A 15,448-nucleotide genomic window follows, 5' to 3' on the forward strand; every position below is an offset into this window, starting at 1 on the left:
TCCCCCAGATTTGGCCCGCTTTCTTCCCAAAGCTGTGGGGGTGAGGTTCACGTTGGGGAGGGGGGCTGAAGTTCCCCGAATAAAAAGGGAACTACACCGCCGTACGCCGGCATGCGTCATATTTAAATGCCATTTTTCTGAAAGCCGCCTCCGCTACCGACAAATAGCGTTCATAGATGGCAGCAGGCAAGCGCCCGGGCTGATAACATCACATGACGGTCACAAGAAAACCTCGCAGCGACATCTACATCGTCAGTTCGAACCGTTGATAACAACGCAATAGCAAGGATTCTAGGGTCGGCGATTGCGCCTCGCGGACCGTGTCGTGTTGCTCAGCGCAAGGGGGACGTTGAGTGGATCTTAGTCCCCTAGTGGAAGGCATATTTTGTGGCTTATTAGGTAAGGAAGAAACGTAAGTCACATGTTGAGGGATGTTGAGTGATCGTGAGAACCTCGGTCACCCGCCAACGCATGTTCATTGCTCTCGTTTCATTGTTTCGGGTTAGGAAGCATCCATGGAAAAGTAATTCATGTAGTTTGACTTCCTGTTTTATGTGGAAACTAACCTTGTGACCATGCAGAGATATTTGATCATCTTGAAGTGCTTGTGTGCAGTTCATGCCAACTTTTATTTAACTTTGCCAGATCGAGAAATAACACTGCCATAAAAAGAAAGATACTGCATCTGTACCTGGCACTCAAAACCACCTGAACCGCCTCATGTGGGCTCACATTTCACCCACCGCTGGTTGCGGGGGATGCTTAGCAGCTTATGCCCTGACTGGTTTGGCCATTATTGTTTCAGAACATGGAAGTTTTTAAAAGGTGTTCACTATGCTTTGCTACACTATGCTATATATAATATGTATATGTACTATGCTGGCATATGAGGCCAATGGGCAGTTAATTATTTTTTATAGCATTGCACAAAATGTTGTTTTGCTTTCTGGCAGGGGAAAATATAGTTTGATGTGGCAGAAAATGTGACTAAATTTATGGCAAGTATGGGTGCTGTTGTGGAAAATATATTATGGAAATCTAGACACTTGTAGAACAAGAACATAAAGCAACATGCTATTCCATATGAAGTGTATACAGCCAGACATTATTGAAAAATGTAACCTGGGAATAGTCATGTTTCTTTTGCCATTTGGGTTCAAAGACTGAGACATGATGGGTGAGGGAGGGGATGAGACCTACCAAGAAGCATGTGAATTCAATATAGAGTTTGCAACATATTTAACCATGCAGGATGCCAATGCATGTCTGTCTTCCATTACATGATCAAAATTGGACAAGCTACAAAATCACTCTACTAAAAGTCAGATTGAGAGTTAAACATGATTTTAAGGCATGTTGCTTTTAGGAATCACTGCATGATTAGACAATAAGAGCAAATGTTAAGTTATTTTGCACCTTGATTTTAAGATGCCAGACACAAATTTTCCTTCCACTCACTTCACAATTTCTTCCTAGGAAATGGGCTGATATTGCATGAGACAATTTCTTTTAAATAATAGCCACCTTCAGGATAACTGTAAAAATGTTAATTATGATAACTGGTGTATGTGTAAAGCCTGCGAGTTCAGTCACCAATGAGCTACATTCACTCAAAAGGGTAAAATAAAGTTTGTTTTTGTGACATTTGTGATTACATAGCCTTTTGTTGGAAAATATAGCCATTTGAATTGAAGAGTGCAATAAATAATTAGAGAATTAATTTTTTATATAGAATCATTGGTAGCATTTAACTATTAGCTCATTTACTTTAGAAGAAAACCAAACAGCTGAAGTCAAAGTATTACTCCATAAACTGATCATCAAACATAGTGCATTTTATTTTTGCACCTACTCTTTTATGTGAATATTTCCATCATGTGAACATGGTGTTCTCCTGTGGCCTTAAGCAGTGACTTTTTGGCCCTCAAAACACAAGAAAACTTTAGAAGCATAAATCTAGAAACCAGCATGAAGTGAAAACAGCAGCAGCATTATTTACTGATGAAATGTAGTCATGTTAGTTTGCGCGTTTGAAGATGAGCGATTCTTTATGCTTGGATAGTCCACTCTCTTCACTCACCTTTTACCTAATCTTGCTGACTTGTGGCATTCCTTACTACATTTAGGATTGAGGGTGCTAATAGTGACAGCCTGCATTCACATCTCCACCATCTCTTGGACATCGCCAACATTCGATGGCATGGCAAGTCCCCAGACTAGAGCCAACATTCAGCGGCGTAGCTGGTCCCCAGACCGGAGCCAACATTCAGTGGCGTGGCAAGTCCCCAGACTAGAGCCAACATTCAGCGGCGTAGCTGGTCCCCAGACCGGAGCCAACATTCAGTGGCGTGGCAAGTCCCCAGACTAGAGCCAACGTTCAGTGCTGTGGCTGGTCCTGCAGACCGGAGCCAACATTCAGTGCCGTGGCTAGTCTCCAGACCGGAGGTAACATTCAGTGGCGTGGCAAGTCCCCAGACTAGAGCCAACATTCAGTGCCGTGGCTAGTCCTCCAGACCGGAGGTAACATTCAGTGCCGTGGCTAGTCCCCAGACCGGAGCCATGTCGAGCTGGGGCCTGTTCCGGAGCGAGGACATGGCCCAGTGCCAACTGTTCCTGCAGACCGAGGCCGCCTACAACTGCGTCTCGGAGCTTGGCGAACTCGGCGTCGCCCAATTCAAGGATGTAAGTCGGCTCCCGCCCCCTTCCCCCCCCCCCCCATTGTGTCTTTCGAACCATTTAGAGATTTTGTTTAGCTAATTGTTAACATTCATGGGATAAGTTAGTCTGTGTATAGATTGATAAGCTGCTGAAACTGAACCTGGCTTAATTGGATCAGTCCCAAACTGATTTTTCAAGAAGAAAATCCAATTGATGATAGCAAACCAAACTAGGGTCACACAAATGAAATGTGAAAAAAGAGAGGTTACCTGCTTTCAACTTAAGAATGCTCAAGATACATCTTTTTAGAACAGTGATCTAGTGCATGTGGTTACACTGGAGTGTGTATTATATTTGCATTCCATACTTGGACAGCAACTGCTAAAATTCATCTTTATTTGGGCCAGCGATCCCTGCCCTATGTGCTCGCGGAAGCTGCCTGGCACGTATCAGTCAGCGTCATAAACCAGCAATGTTCTCTGCATCTGCCACACTGAAGGACAGTCCCGAGTGTCATTGCGTGCACGCTCTCCCCCTCCCCCTTCACACCAACACCACCAGTGCCGCCCGTTCCCGAGCGGCGCCGTTGGGTCGGCCCCGCCGTCGCTTACCAGGTGCTGGCCGCCGCCAGCTAAACCCGGACGTGAACTCATTCCAACGCAAGTACGTGAACGAGGTGCGCCGCTGCGAGGAGATGGAGCGCAAGCTGCGCTACTTCGAGAAAGAGATCCAAAAGGATGGAATCCCCGTGCTGGATACCAACGAGAATCCGGAGGCGCCGCAGCCGCGCGAGATGAATGACCTCGAGGTGAGCCGTCGGTCACGCCCAGGGCACAGGGTCAGGACAGGATAGCAGGACGGTGAACCGCGGCAGCTTGAGATGAATGCCCACAATTGCTTTGATTAACATTTTGTCGTGACTGGTTATTGCGTTCGGTCATTTGCAGCACAATAAGTCACGATTATGGGGCGTCACGTTTTTCGCTTGAGTTACTAGGCTGCGATGACGTGTAGTGAAATGCCATGTTGAATCTCGACAATTTTATGTTGTATTTATTTTGAGCAAATGCATGAGCACGTGTAAAATTGGACTGAACAGTTCTTATCGGGGCGTACTGAGGTTTTGCCATTTGAGTTGGGTCAGGATGCTGTGGGCTAGCAGGCACTATGACCCTGTACTGTCAAGTGTATTCTGATCCGTTCACTCTTGCATTGGAATTGCCCCATGACCCGTGTCCCGGCTAATATGAATGCGCTTCAGAATGCTCGCAGGTCCCTGGATGTTTGCATTATTAGAACGCATTCAGATATTACACCGAGCAAAGACCTCAACACATATTCATTTAGCGCTCAATCGATCGATGAGATGTCTTGTGATGACTTCCCGACATTGCCAGTAACCTCTAACATTTCTCTGTCCTTTAAAGCAAACATATGAAAAGCTTGAGGCCGAATTGAAAGAGGTGAACAACAATGCCGAAACATTGAAGAAAAACTACCTTGAACTTACGGAACTCAATTACATCCTGGCGAAAACCCAGATGTTCTTCGACGAGGTATGTTTTCAATTTCTTTTGTCTATCTACTTTGGATTTGAAGGATATGTTCCACATTTGTATGGAGTTTTGACATGAAATAGCCATCTTGAGATGATTCGGCGCAGTTCACAGCCATGCTCTGCTTAAGACCCAAACGCTTCTATTTTCTAAACGCCCGAGAAGATGTGCAGGCTATTTCGGGTAGACTACTTAAAGTTCACTGAGGCACCCATGGCGCCATAATGACGCCATTCAAATGTTTTCATTCCATTAGCCGTGCGGCGATCAAGGCGAATAGAAATCAAGTTGTGTCATTCATATCTTGCGCTCGTGAGCACGATTTCCAGATATAACGGCCGTCAGTTGGCTCTCAATGCTGTATAAGGTACGATGTGGTAATCAAACAATGATGTATTGAGGAACATATTTACTAAGCAAATATGGTGTGTTGTCAAGAGCAGAATTTTCCACCACGTACGCTTTAAGTTATACGTGAGCACTTTCATTGTATTTGATGCTTACTATATCTTCAAATGTGGAACATTCTCTTTTATAGCATGTTTGTATTGGTGTAACAGAATTAATTCACAGCCGAACACATTGCAGTGAGGTGGGCAGGTTTTAAGGCTTTCCGCACAATTGGTCAAGACATTTTTGCTGGTGGATAATAATGTGTGGGCTCGCTGGCGCATTTCTTAACGCCACATTTGCTTGTCAAGGAATGTTGAGCTCTTCAGTTTTGGATGCTTTTTGCATTGTGTTAGGTTATGAATGGGAATAAATCTGACATTTTAGCCACTTCATGTGGTGTTGAATGACGGGTTTGCTCGTTTTCCTGGCTTCATCTTCCTTTTCTCACAAATTTCCTGGTCCGTCTGACAAATGAGTCTCATCCTTTGCCACTGCTGGAACACTTAATATGTGCATGGTGCATGGGTTTTGCATGTTCTTTCTATGTGCTGGCATGACGTTGGCATAGTTATCTGTGGGCCTGTCAGGTATGTATTCGCTTACCAGCTTTTGTGATCACTTCATGGCTTACATTTTTCTTGCATGGTCAGCGTTACATGGCTGTGTGTTATTTTTTCATCCCCCACGAAATGTCTTCATCTCCATGGCTTCCTCTGTTCGATACACTTCGCTTTTCGCACGCTTCCGCCTTGCCGTTGTAAAAGATCTTCAGCGCCGCAATTTTCCCACGTTTCCATGTACGCGATCTTCGTCTATGTTGTCTTTGTACGGGCCATGGTATGTACTAAGCGGTGGGACCCGGTGCGTCTTCAGCTGCGCCGCTGGCCTCCGGTGACTCAGGCCAGCACGACGCCCGCCCCGTAGTGGCATCGCTGGAGCTGACCGCTGACTGTAGTGGCGCCTGGTGGCCGCTCGCGGCCTCGGCGGATGGCACCGGCCTGCGCGCCGTCCTCCAGCCGGCCGCCGCATGCCCCTCTGTGCGACGGAGTCGGCACTGTCTGGGCTGTCTGTCTGGCGGAGTCGGAACTGTCTGTGCTGCTGTCCGCCGTGTCCGGCCGACCGCATCGCCGGCCACGGCTGGGAACGCTGCCGGGTGCGCTGCTAGACCGCGCTGCTCATCTCCCTGCTCTTCCCCTCTAGAGCGGCCATCCGGGCCGGTGCGGGCCGCCCCGCCCCACCTGCTGTCTCCCGTCTCGCTCCAGAGCAGCCACCCAGGCTGGTGTCTTGGCCCTCCCCCTTCCTCTCCTGTCCTGTCAGTCCTGCCCCGCCTGCGGCAGACGCCGGACGAGCGGCGCTGCTGCGCTCTGACCGAGCTGGGGCTGTGCGCAGAAGGAGGGTCCCCAAGTGCAGGAGGGGATCCAGCACGCGCTCGTCGCCAACGACGAGGTCGCCAGGACGGCCGGCTCTGCGCAGCTCAAGTGAGTGGCATCTCTTCCGCCGACTCCGCCAAGCGTTGGCGCATCGGTGTTTCCAGACAGCACTGAATATAGGGCAAGGGCTTCTTACGTTCTCTCCTTTTTGTAAACATACTAGGCTGCACAGGCTGTTTGAGAAGATGATGGCATGTACTTCGTACTTCTTTGTCTGGCGCTGAACTGCATTGCTTCGGCCAGTGTCGTTTTACAATATGCATGCTTCACGCGTAGCTCATCCCCTAGAACATTTGTGTTGTTGTTAAGAGTACAGCACTAGATTTTCTGATCAGGCACCTTTCAACGTAATTCTCATCTTGGTGCATGTATACCATACCACCCGCTACCGCCTGTTGCACGGGGCATTGCAGGCACGGCGTGGTGGCACCAACATAGTGCTAGGAAGCAAAAAAAAAAAAAAACCGGAATGGAGAAATGTGCGTCACATTGCGAGTTCGCAGTCCAAAACTGCCGCGATGTCTGCGTAGTTAAACCCCAATTTCACCTCAGCATTGTCAGCAGCATGCTCTTTGTGATGTCGCCGATGCCTCTCCGATCTTTTTGACGTCACCGACGGCCGTCCAGTCTGCGTGACGTCACCGATGGCTGTCCGGTGTGTGGGACATCACCGATGGCTGTCCTGTCTGTGTGATGTCGCCGATGGCTGTCCGGCCTGTGTGACGTCACCGATGGCTCTCCGGTCTGTGTGACATCACCGATGGTTGTCTTGTCTGTGTGATGTCACCGATAACTATCCAGTCTCGTGGCACGCTCCGTGTGTCGGTGAGACCGATGGTTGTCTTGTCTGTGTGATGTCACCGATGACTATCCAGTCTCGTGGCACGCTCCGTGTGTCGGTGAGTGGGCGTCCGTCGTCTGCCCTGGCCAGCACGACTATACGCGTCTCCCCTGGCCGGCAGTTTCGTGTCGGGCGTGATCCGGCGCGAGCGCGTGCACACCTTCGAGCTGATGCTGTGGCGCGCCTGCCGCGGCAACGTGTTCTTGCGCCAAGCTGAGATCGAGAAACCGCTGGAGGATCCCATCTCGGTGAGTGACGGCCGGACAGGGGGTCTGCTGGCAGGGGTGTGGAGGTGGACCCGCTGGAGGACCCCGTTTTGACCTGGGGTGGTGGAAAGGACTGCGGACGTGGCTGTGTATTGGGATTGAGGAGGGGAAGGGAGGGACTGCAGGCGAACGGGTCGGGTAGAGGCAGGGGCTTAGGTCCACAAAATGCGTTGAATGTGCCTGTGGAAGGGGTGGGGTGGGGGGGGGGGGGGGAGGTGGGCAGGCAATGTGGTGAGCAGAAAACTGACTTAACCTACCTCAATATAGTCCTCCAAAAGAGTTTCTCCTGACCTTGGATTTACCATTCGGTAAAGGGTCAATCAAATTCGGACATTCGGATTAAGATTAGGGCATTGAGCCACTCGCCCAACTAAGAAGAGAACTAAGCCCTGGGTGGAACTGTCGCTGTAAAACCTGACTATGGGAGGCGGTGTGCTGAAGGGAAGGTCGTTTGTGATCGTGTATGACAGGGAGATGCGGATGGGGAAGGGAAAGGTTCTGTGGATGCTTGGGGCAGACTTGGCTGTGTGTTAGAGAGGGGCGGAGACTGGAGTGACGGTCGGGAGCATATATATATATATATATATATATATATATATATATATATATATATATACATATATATATATATATATATATATATATCGTATGTCTGGTGTGAGTGCCCATGGGGACGGCTAGGTCACAGAGGGATAGGCGAGTAGACCATCGTACCTCGGCGAAACGGTGGGGGGGGGGGGGAACGAAATGTCCTGCTATGGGCCGGGAAGGATGGCGCGAGCTGCCATCCTGTGTCGACGAGACGCGATGCAACATTATCCGGCGGTCAGCTACACTTCTGGTTGGTGTTAGGCCATCAAACTGGTTTGGGTTTGCAAGACATTAGATGACAAACGTTGACGCAATTTAGGTGAAATCTCAAACATTATTAACCTCATGTGGAAACCATATGCAACCGAGGATATCAGTGGTAACAAAATATGGACGAAATGTCATGTGCTCACATATACGATATTGATGATAACCAGCATACGTGGTGCGAGCCGGCACGCCGCGTGCCAGGCACCACACAGGATTTCCTGCCAGCCTGAATCTGGCGGTGCGTGCGACACGTTCTGTGCCTTCCTGTCCGTGCCACGTGAGTGGCCAGCGCCGCGTTAACCGGCGCTCTCGCCGCGGTGTCGACAGGGCGAGAATGTCAACAAGAACGTGTTCATCGTGTTCTTCCAAGGCGAGCACCTGCGCACGCGCGTCAAGAAGATCTGCGAGGGTTTTCGCGCCACGGTCTACCCGTGCCCCGACACGCCGGCTGAACGGCGCGAGATGAAGCTGGGCGTCATGACGCGCATCGAGGACCTGAACACGGTCAGTGGGCCGAACAGAAGAGGCGGTCGGCCATCGCGCGACCGAGCCGGCGGCCGTGCGCACGCTTTAGGCGTGTGGCTGTTCTGTTTAGCACGGCTGTTCCCGCTCTCCGGTCCGCTGTGTTGTTACCGTGTCCTGCCTCCGAGGCGGGCGAACGAGGCGATTCGAGATGACTGGTACCTCCCGTAGCGACGGATGCGCTCGCTTCGTTACGATCCACCCTCGCGTGGCTGATATTCACAATAAGGTTGCACATCTATGCACATGCTGTGCGAAGCGTACACTCGCGTGCACTAGAGCCGTGTCTAGTTCGTGCCAGCGTCTGCTGCGATCACCACTCGTGCGAACTTCGGCGCCTCACCGGCCCTCTGGCCGCGCAGGTGCTGGCCCAGACGCAGGACCATCACCAGCGCGTGCTGCTGGCCGCCGCCAAGAACATCCGCACCTGGTTCGTCAAGGTGCGCAAGATCAAGGCCATCTACCACACGCTCAACCTGTTCAACCTGGACGTGACGCAGAAGTGCCTGATCGGCGAGTGCTGGGTGCCGCTGGCCGACATGAGCAACATCCAGATGGCGCTGCGGCGCGGCTCGGAGCGCGCCGGCTCCACCATCAGCCCCGTGCTGAACGCCATCGAGACCCGCGACCCGGCGCCCACCTACAACCGCACCAACAAGTTCACAAACGGCTTCCAGACGCTGGTCGATGCTTACGGTGTCGCCAACTACCGCGAGATGAACCCTGGTGAGAGGGGGGAGACAGCCGGCGGCTTCGGCTTCGACTGCCGGCGGTGGGCCGCTGTGGGGGCGGGTTTAGAGGCGCGGCCGCGCGCTGCTAGACCTCGGCGGCGGGCGTGCGGCGCGTAGCGGTGCTGTGAGGCGTTAGCGGCCCGTCCCCGTGCGCCGCCCGATGCTGCGAGCCTCCCGCCAGTCACCGGCCCGTCCCCGTGCGCCGCCCGATGCTGCGAGCCTCCCGCCAGTCGCCGGGCCGTCCGTGTGCGCCGTCCGATGCGGCCAGGCTCCCACCAGTCACCGGGACGTCCGTGTGCACCGTCCGATGCGGCCAGGCTCCCGCCAGTCACCGGGACGTCCGTGTGCACCGTCCGATGCGGCCAGGCTCCCGCCAGTCACCGGGACGTCCGTGTGCACCGTCCGATGCGGCCAGGCTCCCGCCAGTCACCGGGACGTCCGTGTGCACCGTCCGATGCGGCCAGGCTCCCGCCAGTCACCGGCCCGTCCCCGCGCGCCGCCCGATGCTGCGAGCCTCCCGCCAGTCACCGGGACGTCCGTGTGCGCCGTCCGATGCGGCCAGGCTCCCGCCAGTCACCGGGACGTGCTGGTCGGCGGGGATGTTACCGCACCTTAAATCGTATCGGGGGTCATTTTTATTTTGGTGTCATTTTTACGTGGTCAAAACGTAAAAATGGTCTTATTTGTCCTAGGTTTGTTGGGACCCGGGTCCCGCCTACCCGCCCATGCTGATCTGTTGCGGGGTTTCTCGTGAAGATAGGGCCTTGTAACTGTGCCTGCCTTGCCGCTCTGCTGATCTGGTGATCCGTCATGGTGCCTATGGCTCTGTTTGCCTTGGTAGATATGTGGGCTGTGTGGGGGATAGTGACCGATGGTCACTGTGGTCATTCCTGGTGATGAATCTCGCGTTCATAATCGGCGGTACTCTGTCTAAATGTTTGTGACGCCGGACATGTGGCAACTGTCCACATTCAGTGGTGCTCGTGATCCACATGGTGTTGGTTTTTGCCGACGGCTGCTGCTGGGCTGGCCTGGCTGCCCGTCCGGCGCGGCCGGTCGCCCCGCGCCCGACGCCGCCCCTCCCGCGCCGCTGACACGTGCCGCTCGCTGCCGCAGCGCCGTACACCATCATCACCTTCCCGTTCCTGTTCGGCGTCATGTTCGGCGACATGGGCCACGGTCTGCTGATGGCCCTGTTCGCCGGCTGGATGGTGCTTAATGAGAAGAAGCTCGGCGCCAAGAGGATCGAGAACGAGGTGGGCGCCGTCGCCGGCCCGGGCACGCGGCCGACCCTGCCAAGCTCGGGGATGCGCCTCGCGTCGAGGTACAGCGCAGACGTATACCGCCGGTGTTCGAGCCGCAAATAATGCGCGTCGTCGCGTGGGATTCTTGCTTTCCATGGCGTTTCTCGTTGCTTCTCGTTACGTTACTCGTTGTTTCTTGTTACATGACGGTAAAGTTGATCTTGTTTCATGGCAGTAAAGCTGAGGCCAGGCTTCCGTAAACCAGACTATTATGCGGCTGCTTCCAGGTTAAGTTGTGAGCGATGCCTCTCACGTCTTATGCCACGCGTAAAAAGTCTTGTCCGGGCCTTGCGTTGACTAGGCTTTATGAGTGAATGTGTTGGGTGCGGGTACGGGTACATTTATGCGAATTGGCTCCGTTATGCTCCGTAAATGCTCCGTTAGGCTTGATTCAGGCATAGTGGAATTCAGCGAACATCGCAGTTCGAATGACGAGCCTGCCAGGTGACCCCCAGCCTATGGACGGAGGTATTCCGGTAGAAGCACCGGTGTTTTACTTTCGCGTGCAGCTGCGTGGCAGGCCACGAATCGCCTCAGATGTGGGCGCTCTCCGCTCCAACCATGGCCATCGGTACTTGTGTCGGACGTCGAGATTAGCTGTTGCGCTTCGCCGGTGGCTGCGGAGTATTCAGCTGGACGGACCCGATGCCTCCGGCGGCGTTCTGGTGTGTCGGGCACCATGAGTCTGACTCCGCGCGCCCAGCGCGGAGTATTCATCTCCGTTTGACGCCCCCCACGCGCCCAGCACGGGGTGTTCATCTCCGTCTGACGCCCCGCTCCCCTGATTCCAGATCGCGTCCATCTTCTTCGGCGGGCGGTACATCATCTTGCTGATGGGCGTGTTCTCCATGTACACCGGCCTCATCTACAACGACATCTTCTCCAAGTCGCTCAACATCTTCGGTTCTTCCTGGCGGAGCGGCTGGAATGCGACCACGATCTGGAATGCGAGTTCGGAGACCAGCATGCTGGTGCCTGAGAACAGCTCCTGCTTCAAGGGCCAGCCGTATCCCTTCGGCTTTGATCCCATCTGGCAGCTGGCCGAAAACAAGGTGACGTTCCAGAATGCCTTCAAGATGAAGCTGTCGGTGCTGCTGGGCGTGGTGCAGATGGTGTTCGGCGTCTGCCTCTCTGTCTTTAACTACAGGTGAGCGGCTCTCAGGGTGGCTTAGGTCGATTTACTGAATCCTGGGTGTGAGTAGCTACATTTTATGTTGTGGTGATTTGGATTCGTTTTTCTGTTGTGAATATATGTGACACGCTTGTGATTGATCTGTAACTCTGTGCTTTGTCTTCTGTTGGTTATACATTTGGCCGATCCCAGTGATCGACCTTGTTCGCAGAAATGTACGTGATTCGGAGCGCTGTCATAGACGGGATGTTCAGTGCCGGGTATGATAACGGGGGCCGGCTGCCGTCCAAGCTAAGACCACTCGCCTGTCCTGCACATCCGGCAGGCACTTCCGCCAGCTCTCGGACATCGTCACCATGTTCCTGCCGCAAATTCTGTTCCTGCTGTGCCTGTTTGGCTGGCTGTGCGTCATCTGCGTGCTCAAGTGGTGCCTCTACTCGGCCACGCCCGACCCCACCAGCGAGCAGGACATCCGCTACGGCTCGCACTGCGCCCCCTCGCTGCTGCTCATCTTCATCAACATGTTCCTGCTCAAGGACATGAACGCCGACCCCAAGGGCACGGCGCCGGGCGAGCAGTACTGTGACGGCTACCTCTTCGATGGCCAGAAGGAGTTGCAGTACGGCCTGCTGGCGCTGGGAGTGCTCTGCATCCCGTGGATGCTGATCGCCAAGCCGGTGCTGATCTACATGCGGCGCAGGAAGGCGCCAGTGCAGCTGCACCTGCCCGAGACGGCCGGCGCCGCCGCGGCTCCGGCTGACGGCACCAGCATCGGCGAGTCGGCGCACGGCGGCCACGAGGAGGAAGAGGAGGAGTTCAGTGAGGTCTGCATCCACCAGGCCATCCACACCGTGGAGTACGTGCTGGGCTCCGTGTCGCACACGGCCTCCTACCTGCGACTCTGGGCCCTCTCGCTGGCGCACTCCCGTGAGTAGACGACGCTGCTGTGCCGGCGGCCGCGGCGAAAATGCACGCCTGAGATCAGCTCAGAGGCAGGAAAGAAAATTGTAGTTCTTAACGGGGCTTGAACCGAGGAGGTTGAAACTGACAATCGATAAGCTGCTGTTCAACTCTGATGGATGCATTTCTCCTGTGAAGCGGTGGACGGTATCATCGCGGCTACCTGTTTCTGCCTGGAGGTTGTCCTGTCAGAGTTATCCAGGTTTGATGTGCAATAGTTCCGCGTCGGATGTGATGCCGTCGGCGCCGGACCAACCCGTCACCGTTGTTGCTGGCGGGACTGAATTGGGGCCGTCCCCGGGCGGGTGCTGACCGCCGCCGCTGCCACAGAACTCTCGGAGGTGCTGTGGACCATGGTGCTGGTGAACGGCTTCAGCATCACCCATGAACTGTGGGGCAGCGCCGTGCTGTTCTTAATCTTCGGCGGCTGGACCCTGCTGACCGTCAGCATTCTGATCGTGATGGAGGGCCTCTCCGCCTTCCTGCACACCCTCCGTCTGCACTGGTGAGAGGCGCCGTGGCTGTCGCTGGACGCGTTCCGCCGCCCCTTGCGGCCGCGTCAAGCACGGCATGATACAGTTGGGCTGGAGTGTTTCAGCACGGATCCGATAGCGCCATTCCTTTAGTCACCCGCTCCCTGCTCGCCCGCAGGGTGGAGTTCCAGTCCAAGTTCTACAAGGGCGAGGGCTACATGTTCACACCGTTCCGCTTCAAGGACATCCTGCAGGAAGCCGAGAGCGCCGAGTAGCCGCCCTGGCGCGTGCGTAGCGCGGCCGCTGTCCGGTCCGCCAGCTGCGGTCTCTGCCAGCGATCGAGCCTCGAGACCGCCTCTGATTCGCGTGATCTGCTTCATCTGGTCCCCGGCGCCCGGCCCACGCCCGTAGCGGGCGGCTGGGTGGTCTGCCGGGGGACGGTCGCTAGCCCGGCACTGGTGGTGGGCGCATCCCAAGTGCCTGCTCGCGACATGCGATTATCCGCTGTGTGGGTATTATCCTACGGCTGGGCATTTTGTAATTTGTATCAGGAATCGATTCGTCTGTGCATAGGTGCTGTGATTTTCTTACGTGTATCTCGGGCGATAACGCAGGCGTCAAATCGCTCACTTCATGACGTCCTGTGATGTAAACTGAACTGGACCAAATAGATTCTTCCAAAATATTTCAAGTTTCTCAATACTGGCCATAGGCTGTGAGACTCCCATTGAATGTTGTTACCAATGGAAGGAGGGGAGTGACGTTGTATATTTCTGTATATCATAGCATGGTTCAAAAATGTGCTGGCTGAAGTGTGGTTTCACTTATCAACATTTAGTGATCATTGTGCATGCCAGAACATTTAATCTGTATATATGATAGGTACTCATGTTTTATGAACATGTGAACTTCCCTGAAGTCCGACAAGTCCGAGGCGTCTATTCACTAATTTCCGAGCGCACGTCTGTCTTTCCGTCTGCCCGCATTTCCGCAGCCAGGCGATGGGCGCCAAATGACCACCGCAGTCGGCGCGGCCCTAAACTCCAATAAACAACAACAACCGCAGCCAGGCGCGGAGCACAGGCGGGCTACACCGATCGTCTTGAAGTCTGCACGTGCGATGGCTTCAGCCGTCAGGATGGACCGCGACATAGACGCGCTCTCTCGACACCGGTGTCGCGTAACAGTGCTGGCAAGATGGGTGTGTTCGGGCAATTACAGAGATACAGTTGTTCGTAAATGTGGGGAAAATATGACGCTCAAAGCCCAAGCCTTCGAAAACATGCCACATATGTCTACCAACGATGAGTGTTGCGTCCCACGCCTACTGGGCTGCCATCTCACGCAAACGTTCAAGGCTTAGGAAGGCTTATCCGGCCACGCCATGGAATAATGACATGCCGATAACGTTTGCGGCTGGAGGCGGCGGTATGGTGGTGGAACTAGCGGCACCGGGTTCGCGCTGCGAAACAAGCGGGAGCCACAACTAATGTATATTTTCAGTGTCCTAGTGCATGGAAAAGCGTTGCATAAGCAGTGCCCGAGTGGTCTGCGAGTGCTTGACGTAAAAATTTTAACTGAGATCCGCTTCACGTTATTGAGACCAATCTGCAGCACCACCGGTGCCACCAGCGTCACGTTTTCGCGCAGTGGAGCACTCGGGCTGCTTGCGAGCGTTATGGTTTGAAACGCGTAACCCAAGCGGCCTCACGGTAACCCACCCGAGTTGCCGGGCGTCTGGGAGGCCACAGGAGTACGGGATCCCATTCCTCGCGGCACCCGCAAGGTAAGTGGGAGTGTGAGGGCGAGTGCGGGGCAAATAGCGCCAGATGTCCCCAGCTACCGCGCGGGCCATAAAACCCCAGTGATAAACTGATGTGTCGTGCACTGAAACACCAGAGGGCGGTGGTACGAGCAATCATGGTATCTGTTACATTCAGGGTATGTAACACCGATGCGACCAGAACTCTGTTAAATTGCAGCAGCGACCGGGGCGCTCGGCTGACCACCAGACTGCCACAGGCTCCGGGCTGCGGACCAGTACTAGAATGCCGCAGCATTCGTGCGGTTTCAAATTCCGTCAGCGGCACGGATGGCGTGTGATGCGCCACTGTCGAGTCAAGTCGTGACGACTGCGCATGCCAGATGGTTGCAAGTGGTCTTGGTCTGGTTTCCAGATCCTTCCAACAGTGAATTCAGCGAACATAATCGCATTCTATAGCGGTGCGTGGTCCTCAGGTGTTCGCCTGGCTGTCCGGCGTGACACACGGAGTGAGGCGATACGTAGTCCTCGGGTGTTCGCCTGGCTGTCCGGCGTGACA

General features: G+C 54.2%; 1 protein-coding gene across 2 annotated transcripts; it reads left to right on the forward strand.

Annotated features, from left to right (window-relative positions):
• The first annotated feature begins 265 nt into the window (after positions 1-265).
• LOC119098508 (V-type proton ATPase 116 kDa subunit a1) lies at positions 266-13,814 on the forward strand. 2 transcript variants are annotated; one of them, XM_037221456.1, is made up of 13 exons: positions 266-412; positions 2,544-2,682; positions 3,290-3,466; positions 4,086-4,214; positions 5,997-6,085; positions 7,000-7,126; positions 8,333-8,509; positions 8,890-9,253; positions 10,375-10,514; positions 11,354-11,709; positions 12,020-12,621; positions 12,985-13,159; positions 13,306-13,814. In XM_037221456.1, exons 2-13 carry the CDS (start codon positions 2,560-2,562, stop codon positions 13,400-13,402), a joined length of 2,556 nt encoding a protein of 851 aa, XP_037077351.1. In that variant the 5' UTR covers positions 266-412; positions 2,544-2,559; the 3' UTR covers positions 13,403-13,814. The 2 variants fall into 2 exon arrangements, with proteins under 2 accessions (XP_037077351.1, XP_037077350.1); XM_037221455.1 differs by having other exon boundaries at positions 268-399.
• The last annotated feature ends 1,634 nt before the right edge of the window (positions 13,815-15,448 follow it).

This window comes from Pollicipes pollicipes, unplaced genomic scaffold (genome assembly GCF_011947565.3).
Source record: "Pollicipes pollicipes isolate AB1234 unplaced genomic scaffold, Ppol_2.1 Scaffold_4740;HRSCAF=5597_pilon_pilon_pilon, whole genome shotgun sequence".
In the NCBI taxonomy this organism is placed as follows: domain Eukaryota; kingdom Metazoa; phylum Arthropoda; class Thecostraca; order Pollicipedomorpha; family Pollicipedidae; genus Pollicipes; species Pollicipes pollicipes.